The sequence below is a fragment of the Gopherus evgoodei genome, chromosome 5 (assembly GCF_007399415.2).
Source record: "Gopherus evgoodei ecotype Sinaloan lineage chromosome 5, rGopEvg1_v1.p, whole genome shotgun sequence".
Lineage (NCBI taxonomy): Eukaryota > Metazoa > Chordata > Testudines > Testudinidae > Gopherus > Gopherus evgoodei.
Window position 1 is genome coordinate 31,092,031 of NC_044326.1, and position 20,277 is coordinate 31,112,307.

The 20,277-nt window shown below is 42.8% G+C and overlaps 1 protein-coding gene across 4 annotated transcripts in view; it reads right to left on the reverse strand.

The window, feature by feature from the left end:
- Positions 1-18,124, reverse strand: part of TAPT1 (transmembrane anterior posterior transformation 1) — a 111,043-nt gene extending 92,919 nt beyond the window's left edge. For 2 of the 4 annotated variants that reach the window (XM_030565502.1, XM_030565501.1), the window contains exons 1-2: positions 17,876-18,124; positions 1,520-1,650 (exon numbers count right to left, since the gene is read on the reverse strand). In XM_030565502.1, the coding sequence (XP_030421362.1) occupies positions 1,520-1,650; positions 17,876-18,104 (360 nt within the window). In that variant the 5' untranslated portion in view covers positions 18,105-18,124. Of the gene's footprint in view, positions 1-1,519; positions 1,651-17,875 lie in introns of those variants that run through there. The other 2 variants (XM_030565505.1, XM_030565503.1) reach the window with 1 other exon arrangement.
- Positions 18,125-20,277: the final 2,153 nt, after the last annotated feature.

A 20,277-nucleotide genomic window follows, 5' to 3' on the forward strand; every position in this document is an offset into this window, starting at 1 on the left:
CAGCTGCTAAGAGACATCACAGTTTAACCCAGACTCGGAGAGAAATATATAGCTTTCTTCTCCATATACGATACAGCTTTGCTTAAGGCAAATGAGTGATCAAAGAAATATAGTGGGTAATGGGGAGATTAGTATTAAAAGGTGCTGACGTCATTAGTTCAAAAACATCACCTTACTAAGAAGCTAAAAAAGGAAACAATAAGGGAATAAGCGAGACTGGCATGGTTAAACAGGCAGTTTACACACTTATGCTCATACTTTTGCATGTTTGGGTTTCTTTTAAGTTTAACCTTAGCACAGTATTTCTTTGCTTTTTAAGGTTGTTGCTAACCACTATTCTAAGAACTTTTACCCTTAAGTTACTGATATGTAATCTGAATTTTAGTTTAGTCTTCTAGGTGATTTGCAAAGAACTTTCAAAAAACTGGAATTCTGCCCTTTTTTTATGATATATACAAGATTTTAAAAAATTATGTCAAGTTTGGTATGCCCCGTTTTTTCTAGAGGACATGCAAGTGATTGCAGGAATATTTATTGTGAACAACAATTTAGATGAAGAGATTTGAGTGCTGAATTTTTAACAAAAGTTCATTTAAATATTTGTCAGTCACTGGTAATAAATAGGGGTCAACAGAAATCTGAAAACAGAATTTTGAACAGTTGAACAAAAAAAGAATTCCCTTCAACTGCTCAATTTTCATTCTTGTGACGTCATTATTTCACTCTAGCAGATCTTGAGAGATGCACAAGAAGAAAAAGAATGGCCCTCAATATCTTCTGCTACTCCTCTCTACCTATAAGAGGTGCTCAGGAGCAAACAGTCATAAGGAAGTGGAGAAAGCAGGAACCCAGAAAAGCTTCCTTTTTCCTACACTCTGGGCAGGAGATTTGGAGAGTAACAACCTCTTCCCTTAGCTGTAACTTCCCTTAGCTTCACCTGCTTCCCAACTTGGGTGTCTGGGGCTGCCTGCAAGCCATAGTTACCTCAGTAGGTTCTGATCTTGCTATTTAAAACATTATAAACTAAAATTTGATCTCATGCAGCAGATACTAATAAGATGACTTCGGTGAATACAATTTTTTATCTTATTCCTTTTTCTTTTTTTTTTGGCTACAGAGTGACAAAATAATTTGAAGATTTTCTGAACACACCATTATGTCAGTTCAGGAATCCTTTTCCCTAATTTATTTTAAATTTGGCAAAAAAAAAAAAAATTATTTTCCTAGGCACCAGACTATCAATTGTGAAGATCATAGTCTTTTTTTTTGGTGGGGGGGGCGAGGGGGGAAGAAGAGGAAGGGACATCACCCATGGACTACAAGTTGGAATCAGAGGGAGGAGAAGCAGCAGCAAGTTTGAGCTCAAAATAAACAATTAACTACCACCTCACTTGGGGTTTATAAACAAAGCTCTTAATTTAAAAATATGTTTTGAAGAATTAAATTACTCTAAATACCTTAGCATGACAGCCATGGTTTGAATGTGTAAAGCAAAATAAACACCTTAAGAATATTTCACCTTTTCCAATTCTCTTGGTATTCGCATACATGTGTATACTCTCTCTCGCCGTTCTGTGTATTTTGCTTCATTATGTTCAAGGAAGTAACCTCTTGTTAGTTCAGCACTGATGAACCTCAGCAGTGAAAGGTCTGCACAGAGGAAAACACATAAAAACAAGTAAAACCCGTACAGAAGACATATCAAACATTAACTTAACTTTGAAAATGACAAGTCCAACTGTGCTTCCTTTTTCAAGCCCTCTCGCAAATATTTCTTGACCTGGAAAGCCTCCTACAACCTTTAACTCCGGTCAGGTCTATACGAGGAGCTGTCAGTATAGTCCAACAAAGCACTCCTAGTATGGATACAGTTTATTCAGGCAACTCTGTTTTTATCTGTATGGCTTATTCCAGCCCCCAAGTAAGCTATACTTGCAAAAGTGCAGTTTTGCTGGTATAACTGCATCTACACTAGGTACTTTTGCTGGCACAGCTAGGTCAGTGAGAAATCACACCTCATCACAACCATGACAGGCACAGCTGTGCTACCAAAAGCTTGTAGTGTAGACCTGGCCTTAATCTAAGAAATTTCTAAAACAAGTGTAGTGTTATTGAAAGCTTTCAAATATTTAATATTTTCTCTCTCAGAGACACGGACAGTTTGTTCTTCATGTTTTATTAAAATCTTGGCTGATGCCCATATTAAAATGTTCATAATACATGACCAAGTAATTCAATGCACAAAAATTATCACCACAAATCAGCCATACTTGGGACCATTTGAAGAAACCTAGACCTCTAAATGGCACATAGATCTGATGGCAATGATAAGAGCAGTTTTTGTTTTTAAAAAAAAATGTGGTACAAACATTCACAGTAACTTCTGTTTTGATGGCATGGAGTAGTACTCAACACTTTTTGGAAGCATTTCCTCTTCTGATTATGTGAATTCATAGATTCCAAGGCCAGATGGGACTATTGTGATCATCTACCCAGACTTCCTGAATAACACAGACTATAGACTTAGGCTGGTCCACATTACAAAGTTAGGCCAACCTAAGTTGCCTTGCATTGACCTATTTGTGCATGTCTATGCTCCAAATTGTCTTTGGCCAACGTTAGTGCCCTATTGCAGTAACGCACTACAATCACTTCCCTGAATGACACAGACACAACTGAAATTGATGCAGTGCGAGTGTATACACTGCATGACCTGTGTCAACTCTAACAGTCCTCCAGCAGCTGTCCCACAATGCCCCATTCCCTGTAGCAGTGACCAGTCTAATCACAATTTTATACTCCACTGCCAAGGTTATAGAGACCGGAAGCCACCATCCCCTTTAAAATTCTCTGCATGTTTTTGAATTGACTTCCCAATTGCCCACATTGGCAAGCACACCTACCAGCTTGCCCTTGTTGTGTGCAATGGCCCAAACAACCATGCCAGCTCCATGAGGAAGAAATGCTCCTAATATATCCTGTCTATTCCAGGCAGATCTCCTGGAGACTGTGCAACAACAGCTAAGGCCCAGCCATACAAACACAGACATCTAAGATCATATTGCATGATGGATGCAGCAAAGGGTGTGACAGGGATAAGCAGCATTGCCATATTAAAGTGAAGGGACTTTGCCAGGGAGAACAATAATAGATCTGGTGCTACACCACAGACCAGCAGCTTCTACAAGGAACTGTATGTCGTATTTGGCAGAGACCCTACCAGCACAAAAAGACCATTGTGGATACCTCAGAGGAGCTTGAGACTGAGACCACTGCTGTCATGGTAATTCCCACTCTGAACCTTAGCATCCAAAAGATGGGGTACCAGCATGAATTCCTCTAAGCTCAATTACCAGCTTAGTACTTGTAGCGCTGCCACCAACCAAGAATTCCAGTGCCTGGTACACTCTGGTCCCCACAAAACCTTGCCCGGGGAACCCCAAGACCCAGACCCTCTGGATCTTAACACAAGGAAAGTAAACCCTTTCCCTCACTGTTGCCTCTCCCAGGCTTCCCCTCCCTGGGTTACCCTGGAAGATTACTGTGATTCAAACTCCTTGAATCTTAAAACAGAGAGGAAAATTCACCTTCCCCCCTCCTTCTCTTTCCCCCTCCCAGACTCTCCCTGAGAGAGAAAGTAATCCTAACACAGAGAGAAAATTAACCTCTCTCCCTCCTCCTTCCCCCCACCAATTCCCTGTTGGATCCAGACCCAGTCCCCTGGGGTCTCACCAGAATAAAAAACCAATCAGGTTCTTAAACAAGAAAAGCTTTTAATTAAAGAAAGAAAAAACAGCAAAAATTATCTTTGTAAATTTAAAATGGAATATGTTACAGGGTCTTTCAGCGATAGACACTGGGAATACCCTCCCAGTCTAAGTATACAAGTACAAATTAAAATCCTTTCAGCAAAATACAAATTTGAACTCCTTCCAGTCAAATACACATTTGCAAATAAAGAAAACAAACATAAGCCTAACTCGCCTTATCACCTAGTACTTACTATTTTGAATCTATAAGAACCTGTATCAGGGAGATTAGAGAGAAACCTGGTTGCATGTCTGGTCACTCTCAGAACCCAGAGAGAACAACTATCAAAAACTAACAGCACACACAAAAACTTCCCTCCCTCAAGATTTGAAAGTATCTTGTCCCCTGATTGGTCCTCTGGTCAGGTGACAGCCAGGCTCACTGAACTTGTTAACCCTTTATAGGCAAAAGAGATATGAAGTACTTCTGTTCTATTAACTCTTATTTATCTGTTTATGACAACCGCCATGAATAATGAGGAGGTGGAGGTGGAAGATGCAGCAGAGCACTCGAGCCATGCCATGAGCCAGGCCCTGTTTGAGACTCTGCAACAGTATTTCCAGTCCCACCAGGTGAGCATGGATAAGCATGCATTTTTCCTTACAAATTTTAAATTTAAAGATGTTGCTCGTTATCAAGAGAAAGGTATAGATTTTTCATTGTTTTTTATACAAGAAGATGCAGAGATACCAAAGCAGAGGTAGAGTTGGCATGTTTTTCATTTCCCTGTTGGATTGCAGGGGGTGGGGTTTGGAGATGAGAAGGAAGCCTACACAGGACTCCGATTATGTGTCTAGGTATGTCCTTTTTAGTCTCCTAAGAGATATTTCATGGAGGCACTCTGCAATCCTCTCCTGAAGTTTTCTAAGGATGGTTGCTTTATTTCCTCTACCACAGTAGGATGCTTTCCCATGCCACTCTGTGATGAGTTAGGCTGTCACCATTGCAGTAAATAGGCTAGTGGCATACGGGCCCAAGCGGCTTCAGGACACCAGCAGCAGCTGTGTTCTCTGTGCCATTGTAACCCTCAGAAGTGAGATATCAGCTAAAATCACCACTACCTATGGAAAACAGTGCTAATATTCAGTGCTATTACCCCATGCTCGCATGCATGGAATAGGGACTGAAATTTTACAGCTTCGTGCAACAGAACATTCTCCCACGGTGGGCCACACCCACCATGGCTGGGGCTGGAGAGCGATTCTATACTGAAGTGGCCCAAGGCTGAAACCTCAACAAGCATTTCCTATCTGAAGTATTTATGGGACTACGGAAAGGGAGTTTTGAAACTAATCTTTCCCTTTTCTTTCTGACTCTAAATCCAATGGCACAGCTATCTGTTTTTATCAGCAGCTTCTGGTGTGGCAGCCTTAATGGTGCCCTCTCCATGCGTGCAGAACACCTGATCCTGATGAGGAGAGAGAAGAGGACTAGAGAGAATATGGTCTGTGGGATCCTGCAAGCCAGTGCTGCATCGGACCACGAACAAAGGGCTTGGAGGCCCAATATCACTGACAGCATGGAGAAATAGAGAGGACAGGTGAAAGGCTCAGAGTTCCAGAAGGAAATGCAACAGGAAACAATGTGTCTTCTCAAGCACAAACCCAATGCTGTAGACCCTGGTTGACCTATAGGTCCCAAAATCCCAGACTTTCCACCCATTGCAAATCTTTGAGATCTCCATGGTTACTGCTCCCTCTACCCTGCAACATACTAAGTACATCATATCACAGGTCACATCCTTACCCTACCACGCCATTCCAGGGACAGCAAGAAAACCAGAGCTCTACCTACCCTGACATGAAAAAAAACAGAACGATTTTTGTACCTGCAGCCAAAGACTAAATCCTAATTTTAAAGTTTCACTCTGTTCATTTAAATAAAATAAAATTTTGCATACTGTTTTTCCAACTCAAAGTTCTTTTTTTGGAGAATGAAGTTGTCTTTATTAGTTCACAACTAATATTTCAGAATACACAACAGTACCCAAAGCAAAGAGCACCTGTAAATGCACAACAAGCACCACATAATTCTTGGTTCAGGAAAATACCCAGTCATGTTTATAAATATAAAGCAAGCACTACGTGATTTTTATCAGCACTCAAATCTCCAGGCCCAGAAAACACTACTGTGGATGACCATTAGAATGCTCTTTCAAAGTCTCCCCCACCTGTATAGCTCCACACTGAGCTCTTGTAATGGCCCTTGCATCTGACTGTTCAAATTCAACAAGCCGCGCTATCTCTGCCCTCAACTTGGCAACAGCTTTTCTCCCTTTGCCTCACAAATATGATGCAGGCAAGTGCACGGATATGAAAGATTTTGAGTTGCTCTATTCTGTTTCCTAAGCACAGCACTGAAAACACTGACTTGCCATCATTAACTGAAAAATAAGAGAAGAACAAAATAAAATTAACTAGGTTGGTAAGAAATAGGGTGGCAACAGCAGACCTTAGCATTAGGATGCACAATTAACAATTGGAGACAGATTAAAAGGGATGAGGTAATTGTTTACAGTTTAATAGTTTTGGTAAACTGGTGAGAGTAAAATGTTGGCACACAGCCAAGAAGAGTGAAATAGCAGTTTCTGGGTTTGCCTATGGCTAGCATCTCAGTAGGCAACAAATGAGACTTGGGCCAAGTAAAGGTCACTCCAACACTGCAGGGAGAGGTCAGTCAGGCATATTCCTCCAAAACTAGGTGAGGGTCACTAGACCATAAATTTAAACAGACCATAATCCTAAAACTTATTATGTAACAGCTTTGATTGACAGTTAGATTTAGCAGTTGTGATTGGACTACAAGTACAGACCAATCAGAAAGGGCCTACATTTGATTGGAGGAAAAAGAAGGAGTGAAGAATAACCAATCAGAGCAGGCCAAACTATGAATATAAGGCAGACAGTCGCAGGCAAAAGTATGTGGTCATCAGTCAGTCGAATGGTCTGGAGCAGCACGAAACAGCAGCAGCACTGCTGGGACAGAGCAGAAGGACCCTGACAGAGCAGAGGAAGAGATGCCTACAGAGAATAAGCATACTAGCTACAGTGTAAATGTAGAATAAAAATAGGATTAATAAGTAGGTGTGTATATGTTTGGGTTAATAAAGATGTCTGTTTGTGTTAGGAATGTTACATTGTTCTATATGTATAAAGTTTAAGGGCTTGTCTACATTACCGCTTAAGTTGATATAACTTACGTTGCTCAGAGGTGTGAAAAACCCACTCCCCGGAGCGACCTAAGTTACATCGACTTAAAAAACTGCCCAGACTGCGCTATGTCAGCAGGAGATGCACTCCCACCGACACAGCGTTTGCCTCTCATTGAGGGGGAGTAATTATGCAGACGAGAGAGAGTGCTCTCCCATCGGCACAGTGCATCTATACCAGTGTCCTGTATTTGCAACATTTATGAGAATAGTGAATAGCCTTGCAGGCTTTATGCATCTGTCAGAGATGGCAGACATCAAAAAGTCCCATGCAGATGTGCGGGACTTTTTAAAAAATGGTGAGAAAATTATTGGACATGGACAGGGATAGTTGCATGCTGGGAACTTGACTTGTGGCTCCCAGAAATACCTGAGTAAGTCATTTATATTTCATAACACATTGTAAACATTTCCCAAAAAGGGAGCAAGCCAGATTGTGGCACGTAGCACACTGGGATACCTTCCTGTGGTGTACCACACTTTGCATTAATACAAGCACTCCTGGTGAGTATGCACAGTGCTGGCCCATCGAGCCAAGTATGCATGTGACTGTGCAATACACAAACTTCAGTGGTTATGCGCCAAGGTAACTTGCGTTGACCAAAGTTTGTAGTGTAGACACAGGCAAGGTATTAAACGCAGCACTTCCTTTACAAGCATTATTCCAGTAATTGCCAAATTTTTCATGCTGAGCATCAGGAAAATGAAACCAAATGCAGCCCATCCCTGTCTCTGCTACCCTGCAATGTGTGCATACAGCCTACACATCTTAATTTATACATCTTCCACCTTCTTGCTCTATTTTACTAAATGAAAACATAGATCATGATACTTCTCCTTTCTTATATGCTTTGAAGAGGCGAAAGAGTTTAAAATGTTGACATTTAAGGTATCGCCATTGGCACCTGAATTAGTACCCACTGAAATGAAAAGGGCAATTCAAGCACCAGAGCTATTGTAGAGAGCCGGAAACAAATTCAGGGCAGGTCTACACTTAAAACACTGCACCAGTGCAGCTGTGCCACTGTAGCGCTTCAGTGAAGATGCTACTATCTCTAAAATCTTCTGTTGGTGTAGCTAATCTCTTTCGGATAGAGGCAGTAGCTATGTTGATGGGAGAAGCCCTTCCATCTACGTAACACTATCTATACCAGGGGGTTAGGTCAGTATAACTGCATCACTCAGGGATGTGGATTTTTCACACGAGTGGCACAGTTATACAGATGTAAGTTTATAGTGTAAATGTGGCTTCGAGTATTCGAGTATTGGTTAGAAACGTCATATTCTGAAGGTTTTCTTTGCAACAATAACAGCTATACTTTTCTGTTTGTTTTTTTAAAGCTGACACTTTGGTGAAGAATAGAGAGGTCCTTCTATGCCCACCACTGGCATGTCCTTCACATTGGCCAAGTGAGGACTGGTATATGCTTAAAATTTACGTCGAGCCAGCTACAGTGTGAAAAATCCACACTCCTGAGAGCTGTAGTTATGCCGACCTATTCCCTGGTGTAGACACAGCTAGGTCAATGGAAGGATATTTCCACTGATCCAGCTACTCTTGCTCTGGGAGATGGTGTTCCTACACTGACAGAAATACCCCTTCCATTGGTGTAGGCCAGGGATTTCAAACTCAATGACCATGAAGGCCACATGAGGACTAGTGCATTGAACCAAGGGCCACATCACTGACACCCCCTCTCGCTGCTTCTGGCCCTGCCCCGCCCCACCTCTTTCCATCTCTTCCCTGCCCCAATCCAACCCCTTTCCTGAAGTCCCCACCCCAAGGCTGCCCCCAGGGGGTGCGGGATGCAGCAGGGGGCTCAGGAGAGGGAGTTGGGGTGCAGGGGGGGTGTGGGATGTGGCCGGGGGCTCAGGGCAGGGAGTTGGATGTGGGATGTGGCAGGGGCTCAGGGCAGGGAGTTGGGGTGCACGAGGGGTGTGGGATACAGCAGGGGGCTCAGGGAAGGGAGCTGAGGTGCAGAGTGCGGGCTCCAGCCCAGCGCCGCACCTAGAGTCCCTGACATATCCCTGGCCCCGTGCTGCTCCATTCCAGGAAGCAGCTGGAACCGTGTCCCTGCAGCCCCTGGGGAAGGGCTCAGGGTTCTGTGCATGTGCTGCTCGTGCCACTCCACTAGGTACCTTCCACAAAGCTCCCATTGGCCGCGGTTCCCTGTACCCAATGGGAGCTGTGGCAGGCGGTGCCTGTAAGGAGGCAATGCAGGAGCCCTCTGCCTCCTTCCCCCTCCCCTCCCGGCTTGAAGGGGCGTGCTGCCAGCTGCTTCAGACAGCGGCGCAGGGCTCGCAAGGCCACAGGGGGCAATCCCGTGGGTAGGCAAGGGGGGAGTGCCCACGGGGAGCTTGTGGGCCACACGCAAGAGCCCCGCAGGAAGCCCACAGGTTGCATGTTTGAGACCCCTGGTGTAGGCTGTGTCTACATTATGGGACTATGCCAGCAGAGCTATGGCACCATAGCTATGCTGCTATAGTCATAGCATAGACATGCCCCACAAGTTGGGAAACAGTGCATTAACCAATCCTCATGTCTGAGGTAGAAAATTACCACCACCATTTAAACAGTAAAATAGAGGTTAAATCCCTTACCCAAGATCACAAAAGCAAGTCAGGAGCAGAGCGTATAAGAATTCCAGGTCCTGTGCTCTGATAACCAGGTCACATTGCCACGGACATCAATCTATACTTGTTTCCACAGTTTGGGTAACAGTTTTCAAAACAAGTGTTTGACAGGCTTTAAAACAACACAATTCAACCCACAAAATTAAATCTTAGGCTAATGAGATCATTTTCTATATCACTAATACCAATTCCCTATATTTCAATGGTGATAAAACAAACGTGCACGATAGTGGTTAACAGGGTAAGGAAACTGCACCTACAAATCATGGCAGTGGTAGCATCAATGTGGCAACTACTCTCAGGATGGAAAGTTCCTTTTAGCTTAAACCTGTAATGGAATGGAACACCATCTAAAAACAATGTAGGATTTCTTTCAGTTTAAGAACAGCAAAAGTCATTGTTCCAATTGAAAACGTTCAGTGGCTTGAATTTCATCTTTACTGCAGAATGGAGAAAGAAAGAAAGAAAATCTGCCCCTATTCTTTCAATGGAGAGATTCAAATATTTTAACAGGGAGGGTATTTTAAGGTTTCCTGTTCTTTTGGGTTGTTTGTTTGGTGAGTTAACTGATCAGTGGAATATTAGACAAAAAAAAAAATCATGTCTCTGGAAATACTGTAATTACTATTGCTACAAACAACTCCTTAAATTCCTGTAGTTGAAAGATAAGAGAAAAATATTTATCGGGGGATTAAGGGGCAAGTTTAGCACACGAAATTAATCACATTTTTTCCTCTACTTGACTAACTTTCAAGCTGACATTCTCCCTTTAAGCAATTTGCTTTTAATTTTCTCTCTCCCCACAACTCTCACCATCCCTAAAATCTGCTTCTGGGTCCCAAAACCTGTTATTCCTTTGGGAACTCAGAGAGGGATGCACATCTCCTGGTGCTCTCATCCCAACCTTATATACGTACAAAGTTGCTGAGCAGAACACTGAAGAAAGATGGGCTTTTATAAGACTGCACCTTCCTTTAGTGCTCCACGTGGAGCCTAATAGGAAGACAGGACTGGAGTCAAGTCCAGGCCCCTGCTGTTGCAGGCAACCCCATCATATAATCCCATTGATAAATTTACCGAGATCCATCTTAAAACTAGTTAGATTGTTTGTTCCCACTACTCCTGCTGGAAGGCTGTTCCAGAGCCTGTGATGGTTAGAAAATTTGTAACTTCGAACCTAAAAATGTTCCACTTCATGGCCACTCCAGTTCTGCCCCACCTATCTGCATCAATTGCAGTCTGAACTAGGACAGCAGTGCTTTCAGAATTTGGCCTACTAAACTGGAGATTTAGCTCCATCCTCAATGAGTTCATCAATTAACAAGACTTGTAACTGACGATTTGAGAGCAGGGAATAACTTGAGAAACAGGGCTCTCAACCAGGGCTTTATATGGGCACTGATTGGTCAAAGTACTGAGGACAGCCAGAGATGAAGTCCCAGCTCAGTAAATCCAAGTGTACAGTGGGAATCTCATAACTGAAAAAAACATTCATGGAAGTATCATTAAAAATGTGCAAACCTGACAAATAAGCAAATTTAAAGACCTGTTTTTAAATGTGACAGCCCAGATTTTCTGTGCTACCATCCAGAGAAGCTAATAAGCAAGGTCATTAGTAAAAAATATTTGATGCTACCAGTTGTTGACCTGGGTTGGAATGCTTGAACCTTGGCAAAGAAGACATTGGAAAAGCTGCAGAGTTGACTTTCTCAGTCTCTGGGCTTGGCTACACTTGAGAGTTACAGCACTGGTGGTGGCCTTACAGCGCTGTAACTTACTCCCCGTCCACACTGGCAAGGCATATACAGCCCTATATGTACTCCACCTCCACGAGAGGAATAAAGCGAACGGTGCCAGTGTAAACAGTGGTTAATCTTACTACGCTGTAACTTCCCGTAATGTTTTTAAGTAAAGATAACACTCTTTGCTTTGTTGTGATGCCTCTCTTTGTTTTGCTGTGAACTCGGGGCTCCCGGAGCTGCTTATCTAAAAAACAAACACAGCTACCATTTGCAGTGAATGAGCAGAGGCAGGGGGATCCCTTTGGAATGTCCATAGCTAGTGTTTGCTTGAGGAGAGAAGCAGCAGGGCCGGCAGGGGGGTCCGTTTCGGAGCAGCTGCTTATCTGGTCTGAGGAAAAAAAACTAAGAAGGCTATTTGCATTTAGTGAATGAGAGAGGGGTGGGGGAAGGGGTCGGAACTTGCAAGGCAGGGAGCTGACAGTGTCAGCTCCAAAAAACCACTCTCTCTCTCTCCCCCACGCTCCCTGTCACACTCCACCCCACCCCCCTCTTTTGAAAAGCACGTTGCAACCACTTGAACGCTGGCATAGCTGTCCATAATGCACCACTCCCAACAGCACTGCAAATGTGGCCACACTGCAGCGCTGGTAGCTGTCGGTGTGGCCACACTGCAGCGCTGGTAGCCGTCGGTGTGGCCACACTGCAGCGCTGGTAGCCGTCGGTGTGGCCACACTGCAGCGCTGGTAGCCGTCGGTGTGGCCACACTGCAGCGCTGGTAGCCGTCGGTGTGGCCACACTGCAGCGCTGGTAGCCGTCGGTGTGGCCACACTGCAGCGCTGGTAGCTGTCGGTGTGGCCACACTGCAGCGCTGGTAGCTGTCGGTGTGGCCACACTGCAGCGCTTTCTCTACACAGCTGTATGAAGACAGCTTTAACTCCCAGGGCTGTACAGCTGCAAGTGTTGCCAAACCCTCTAAAAGATGGAGTCAGAGATTCTTCACACTAGGAGCATCTCCTCCCATCTCCAAGAATATGTTATGTGTAAACGCATCCAGACCAACAGAAGAAAAGACACACCCCCGTCAAGGTTGAGGCACTTTGGTAGGCCAGCAAGAAGAGACTTATCCTATTCTATACCAGTTACTATCAACAGATACTAAGGCTAGAAGACAACTCTGTAATAATCTAGTCTGACCTCCTGCATAACACAGGCCATGGAGGACTTCCCTTTCTTCGTCGGGTAGATATTAAATAGATGCTTTAGACACCCTGATAAGATATATATTTTGATCCACCGAAACATCAGACTATACTATTCCTGCCTGAACTCCTGTAATGTAAATTCACCATGATTGGTAAAAAATTAATTTGAGAACATTAAGATTCAGAATAAAAGCAACAATATACAACTATTATGGTCCAACTGAAATTCCAATAATACTGGAATCATTGCATAGGGACTTAAACGAGTTAAACTGAAAACTTTCTAATGCAAAAACGGAAAGTTACTTGCCCTTTCATTTTGTTTCTCTAAAGATACCACCACACAGGATTCTCACTCCTAGGTCTTAGCCTTTTTAAGATGAAACTGTCATAACACTCAGCTTTTGTATTTAACCCATGGAGGGTGCAGTAAATGGCGAGCTACACGTACTACTGGTTATCATTAAGACAAAGATTTTTGTCAAAGATATTTTTTAGTAAAAGTCACAGACAGGTCACAGGCAATAAAGAAAAATTCACGGAAGTCTGTGACCTGAAAATATCTTTCTTTTTACTAAAAACATCACTGACAAAATGAGGAGCCGCTGGGCAACTACCTGGGAGTTCCGGGGACCCCCCCACCAGGTATTGGACTTGGAGGTCCAGGGGCCCCCTCCACCTGCTCAGAGCTGGGGTTCCCCAGCGCCCAAGGCAGCCAGGAGCTGCGGGATACTCCCTGCAGTGGCCAGGAGCTGTGGGGTACCCCTGCAGCAACTGGGATATTTGGGATATCCCCCGCCGCCCATGGAGACTCAGTCACTGATTCCATGACTTCCAGGACCTCCATGACAAAATCTTAGCTTTAGCCATCATACATCACCCCTGCCAAGTACGAATCTCCTCATAACATTCCAGTCTGTTCCTCCTTGCAGGAGGCAAATCTCCCAAAACAATGTAAATATAAGATAGAAATGTGCCTCAAAAATAAATGCAAAGCATTTTGCAAGACAAAACCCCCACTCCAACAAATACCCTCCAAACTGAGGGAAGGTGGGCAGGTGAGTGGGAATCCTGCAAGATGTTAGTTTAAGAGAAGCAAAATATACAAGCAAGCAATTTGCCTTCTTCAAAGGTATGTATGCAGAATTCTCCCTCCCAGAAAGTAAGAAGCCTCAGGGATAGCTGAAGAGAAAATAAGAACAAATAAGCAGTGAGGGCAAGGTTCACAGTTAACAGGTAGGTTTATATATATTTTAAAATATACATCACAAGAAGGACTAAGATTCTTCTCAAAACTCAGAATCAGGCACAACATACAAGACTGTAGAATGAACAAATGGAGGAGGGGGCATGTAAAAATTTAGTCAACTGAAAATAATGGACATCCTAAAGCAAAACAAAACCTCTTTTGGTAAATGGGGAGAAGAACTTTTAGCTGCTTTGCAGATGTCTATGATAATGGAAACATCACTGAACCAGGCTGGTGCAATAACCTTGGCTCAGGCAGAGTGACATAGCTGTCTAGTTCAGACCAAATAGGTCAAAGCAATGTGAAATGCAGTAAGGCCCTCCTGGTAACAGTATTCCCCAAGGAACTAGTGTGAACTGAAAAAAAGTACTTGGGTGGACTTTATGAGGGCTCTAGTCTGCTACAAATAGGGCCCCAAGGATCTTCAACATTGAGTATACAGAGAAGGGCCTCATCAAGATGGCCAGGCACATGGATGCAGGGGGAAAATTTTGACAGGATAATAGGCTTACGGTGGAACTCTGACATCACCTTGGAAAGGAATCGAACTAGTCTACACCATCACTTTATCTTTGTAAAATCTGATATACCACGGATAAGAGACTGGGAGCCAAACGAACGTATTTTGAGAACCAGAGGTACACCTTTACCCTGATATAACAAGATCTGATATAACACAAATTCGGATATAACACGGTAAAGCAGTGCTCCGGGGCTGGGGGGAGGAGGACTGCACACTCCAGCAGATCAAAGCAAGTTTAAGATAACGTGGTTTCACTTGTAACATGGTAAGATTTTTTGGCTCCCAAGGACAGTGTTATATCAGGATAGAGGTGTACTGCCATCCAGAAAATGACCTTCTGTATAAAACCCCCAAAATCATAGGAATGGAGAGGAGGTTTAAAAGGAACTTTCATCAGTGTTGTCAGGACATCAATAATCCATTACAGAAGACTTCTTGATGGGAATTTTCAAGTTTATGAAGAGTTTGACAAAGGCACTGGTCTACTTTTGACTAATTCATGATATGACAAAACCCAAAATATCTCCAACAGGAGTTCGGTATCACACCACCATACCTTCTCACAAGAAACATTCTATTCCCAAGCCTTCCCATGGGCCAAACCCTCGTCATGGGCTGGAAAAGCACCTCTTTCCTTCACAAATGCAGCCCTCTCATGATCTGAATGGTAACTACCAACTGTATGCCAGTTCTATCCTCATCCTGACTGCCCAAAATACATGCTGCCATTTCCCAACCTGAGGCAAAAATTGAGAACTGGCAGCAGTAGAAGGGAAAACAAGGACTCAATGGACAAATATAGACTGAAAACTTTATACTCAAAATAAATAAAGCACAATCTCCCTCAAAATGTAAGAAGTTAAAACAGATTTTTTTTTAAAAGGACAAAGATGCAGTATACCTTAGGTAAATCAGTAACATGTAGATACTCACATGAAAAATATAAAGCACTAAGTAGAAAAGGAGAAATCCATTTATAAGAATGTAAACACAACCTTATCTATGGCTCACTCTATGCTCCCATTACATGTAAATTGCTCCATCCTTTCCAAAATGCCAAGCTACTACCTTCTCGTCACTTGAATCCATCTTAAACATATACTTATTTCAAAAGTCCCAGAAGTGAATCAATATGACAATACACGCTTCAGAAAAATCAGTTATTTCCTCGTGGCCTCCCCAGAACATCCTGTCTACGCTAACTTGCTTATATTATAACGGAAGGAACTATTTTTAATTTTGGGAACTTGCACAATATTGAGCATGTTGCTAGAGCCAGATATGAGTGAAGTTCTTTTAGTTTTTATATCAAGATAAATAAAGGGATAGGGAGGGATAGCTCAGTGGTTCGAGCATTGGCCTGCTAAACCCAGGGTTGTGAGTTCAATCCTTGAGCGGGTCACATAGGAATCAGGGGTAAAATCAGTCCTTGGTCCTGCTAGAGAAGGCAGGGGGCTGGACTCGATGACCTTTCGTGGTCCCTTACAGCTCTATGAGATTAATATACGGAGATATACCTAAGACAGTTTATTGTATTTTTTTCTAAATAAAAGTATTTTTATTCTTAAAATCCATTATGAACTATTGGCTCTTATATACCTGAATTTAAATATTAGTTAATCAAAACTAACATTAAAATATATGTTTTGTATTTTTTCTGCATAGGAAAATGTTTTATAACGATACCTAAACATACCATTTACTCAACAACCTTTTGGGTACATCAGTATATGTTCTAAATATAACATTCCATTTTACTATATAAAATTTGTAATATCATAATCAAGCTAAATATGTAGAGTCGTGGTGATTTAACGTTAATGCAGTTTCATCAATACCACAAAGGCACAACGATGCTATAAATCTTATGACATAATAGAGTCATCAGGAATGCAGTAGAATTTGAGACTGATATAACACTAGTAAAGCTTGAATGGAAATAATTCAGCTATTAGTAAATAGTAAAAATTAAAATCATACCTACTGTTTTCTATTCTAATGTTTATTGTTATGTAAAGTTATGCTCAAAGCCACAAAGCGGTAGATGAACAGTCTCAAAGTCTGATTTCTTCTTCAAGCCTGTTTTCAAAAGCCATTTTTAGCAAGGTATTATGTCAACAGTTCTAATATCACAAATAATAAATATCAATTATTTGGAATCTTAAGAATTAAATCAGAACCACCAACAGAATAAACTACACTAAATTATTTTTTAAATTTTATGATAAAAGCTTTATCTATTTCTTCTAAAGATGACAGAATACAGGACTTGGAAACATCAGGAATTCAAGCAAGTCTGCATACAGTTGTAGCTTGATGGCAAAAATTGTTACATTTTCCTTATATTATTTTCCTCTTACAAATGGTCATTTAAACTAAATGTAGCTAAACTGAAGACCACAAATAATAATGCATAATTATATTTTTGGAGGCTTACATAATATATTCATTCTAGAGACTAAATAGATTATCTAATTACAATATTCTGTATTAAGCAAATTCATTTATCAAAAACTGTTTATTCAGCAAGTGTTTTCTGTGCCTCAGTGACATAGAACACTGGACAAACATACACAAATAGTTCAAAACAGTAGAATAGACCAAACACAGTACCTGTCTAGATCTGAATCTCTAAGATTAGTTTGGAATACAGTACACTATTTTGTGGAATTGTTTTCTTAGCTGAAGTCATAGCAATAAAGTATCCACTGACGTCTCCTAACATTGATTTATAATACTTATCAATTACAGTTGCTCTTTTTATCATTGTACGCATTACATGAAACTACACAGAAATGCCACTTATTCCACTCTCCTTTATAGAGCACTACTGTAAATTTGATTTAAAGATATAAACCACTTAGATCTTTTGTTAAAGGTACATCTCTTACCAAATCTAAGCATAAGAGAAAATAAGCAGACGTAATGACTAATAAGACATTGTTTACTAGTTCACAAAGTCTTCTGACATCACTTAAGCTACCACAGATGCTACACACCACCCATATTTGAACTATGTTGCACATTTTTTAAAGTCTCTGGCCAAAATTTTCAACCACAGGTGCCTAAAATGCTCTTAAACGGACATGCAGAATTTAGGAACTGTGGATTGATCAGACCACGTTCACTTAGTAGCCTAAAACCAAATGTAAGAGGCTGACTGTAGGCACCCACGTTTGGACACTTTTGGCCGCAGACTTTTAACAGAGTGTTTGCTGAGTGCATCAGTGAGACACTTTTACTATCGCAGCGCTCACATGACCAGCGCTCTGACAGCCCGGAACCAACCTCCCTCTCCGAAAGGCCCTGCTTCGGCGCCCGCTGCTCACGGGGTCCCGGGCTGTCGGGAAGGCTCCCCCCGCCCAGCCAGCTGGAAGGGATAGCTCCGCTCCCGGCCTCCCTGGGGACTCCCCTACCCAGCCCGCTCCTCACCCCCAGCCAGCCTCTCCCCTCGCTAACTTCAACCCCACCCTTCCCGGCGCCTCACCCCGAGCCCCAGCCCCTCACCTGAGACGCTTCGCTTTTTTTTCCGCTCCCGGTCGCTCTCGTAGAAGCCCAGGGTTTCGGTTCGCTGCGGCGGCTGCCCGGAGCCGCCTGCAGGCGGCCAGGACTCACCGCTCGAACAGCTGCTTTTCTGCTCCCCCCTTCCCGCGTCCTGCTGCTGCTGCTCCGGGGCGCCGCCTCGCCTCCCGTCCCCGCTGCTGCCGGGAGCGGCGGCATCAGCGACGCCCGCCATATCCGCCTCCAGCAGCGCAACAAACTCCACTACTCCGCGCCCCCAATGTGCGTCATCGCCATGCGACTCTCACGCACGATCCTGACCGCCTCTCACGTCCTAGAGAGGGGAGAGAGCACTCCGGCCGCCATCTTGCTATAGGCAAAGTCATTGTTAACCATTTACATTCCACGGGCCTCCTACTGAACTAGAGCTAAAGTTTCAGCTCTCTCAGGCCTCACACAAACCTGCCCTGGGGCACAGCCAGGTCTGAGGGGATCTGACGCTCAGTCTACTCTAGATCCTGGTCTTTAGATGCTTTTAAGTCTGGGGAGAGGATTTAATACATAGCAGACCTAATGGGCCAGTCTAGCCTCCTTTCCTCTGCCCCCACGAAATCATCATCTGACTGTAATTATAATGAAGGAAATAATGTCATTACGTACCACGTCACTCTTCACCACAAAGGCGTTTGGGGTGCTGTACCATAATAGAAAACCAATGTACTTTAATAAAACCAATTTGATTAAACAACACCAGGTTCAAACAAATACAATGAAACACAAATGATTCAAATATAAGTTTTCAGGTATCTAAAAGGGTGTCTTAAGGAGGAGGGAGAAAACTTGTTCACCAGTAGCCTCTAAGGATAGAACAAGAAGCAATGGGCTGAAACTGCAGCAAGGTAGGTTTAGGTTAGACATTAGGAAAAAGTTCATAACTGTCAGGGTGGTTAAACACTGGAATAAATTGCCTAGAGAGGCTGTGAATCTCCATCTCTGGAGATATTTAAGAGTAGGTTAGATAAATGTCTATCAGGGATGGTCTAGACAGTATTTGGTCCTGCCATGAGGGCAGGGGACTGGACTTGATGACCTCTCAAGGTCCCTTCCAGTCCAAAAGACAGAATGGGGCAGGGTAAATGATTAACTGTAAAGCCAACAGTGTTTCTACTAAAATGCAGTATGTTTCAGACTAGATTGTAAACTCTTCAGGACATGGCTTGTGTCTTACTCTGTTACAGTGCCCAATACGATGGGGAGCCAGTCTCAGCTGAGTCCTGTAGCAAGAGCTTCTGCAGTGAGAACTAAAATTGCCCTATCTGTAGGGCCCTACCAATTTCACAGCCATGAAAGAGTTGTACTAGTAGGGTGACCAGATGTCCCAATTTTATAGGGACAGTCCTGACTTTTGGATCTTTTTGTTATTTAGGCTCGTATTACCCCTCACCCCCTGCCCCGACTTTTCTCATTTGCTGTGGTCACCCTATGTGCTGGTCTCCCAGTCAGCAGCTGCCGCTCTCCAGCTGCCCATCTCTGAAGGCAGTGCCACTGACAGCAGCAGCAGAGAAGTAAGAATAGCAGTACCATAACCTCTTCCCTCTACAATAACTTTGCGACACTCCCCCCAAAACTCCTTTGGGCTCAGGACCCCTACAATTACAACACCGTGAAATTTCAGATTTAAATAGCTGAAAGCATGAAATTTACTATTTTTAAAATCCTGTGACTGTGAAATTGAGCAAAATGGCCCTACCTATCTAGTATACATTTGTGAAAGTTGGTAACACTGTCTTTGTTGCATGCATATATACTGGGGCATGGGGAGATCAAATCACAAGTGAGACCAAAGAACACAATTCAATTTTATTTAAAATCTCATAATTCTTAAAATGTTGGGGTTGGCAATACTGTTATTTATTTGTATCAAGGGAGCATCTAAGGGTCCCCCATCAGGGATCAGGACCTCATTGTGTGAGGCAGTGTACACACACATAATGAAGAAATGGTCCAGGCCCCAACGTGCTTACAATTTACGTATAAGACAAGAGACAACAGGTAACTGCAACAGTTGCGAGGAGCACAATGTAACAGCAAAACAATTACTTAGTGTGATAAGCAACCTAACTGGGCAACAACAAGTAGGAACAACAAGTAGCCAAGGAATCACTAAGCTCTTCCAGTTCAGAAATAGTAATTATTGACAAATGTCCAATAAATGAATGGGGAGCCGGTTGTGTATCCTGATCTCCATTTTAAATGTCTCCTTTTGTATGTTTTATTAATTGACTATGTTGGTTCATGCTGATTGGTTTTGGTTGATATGTTTTATTTGGATTTGATTATAAAAAGTAAGATGGCCATTGCATTCAGTGCATAGTAATCTCTCTCCTCCCACACTTTATGACAAGGTA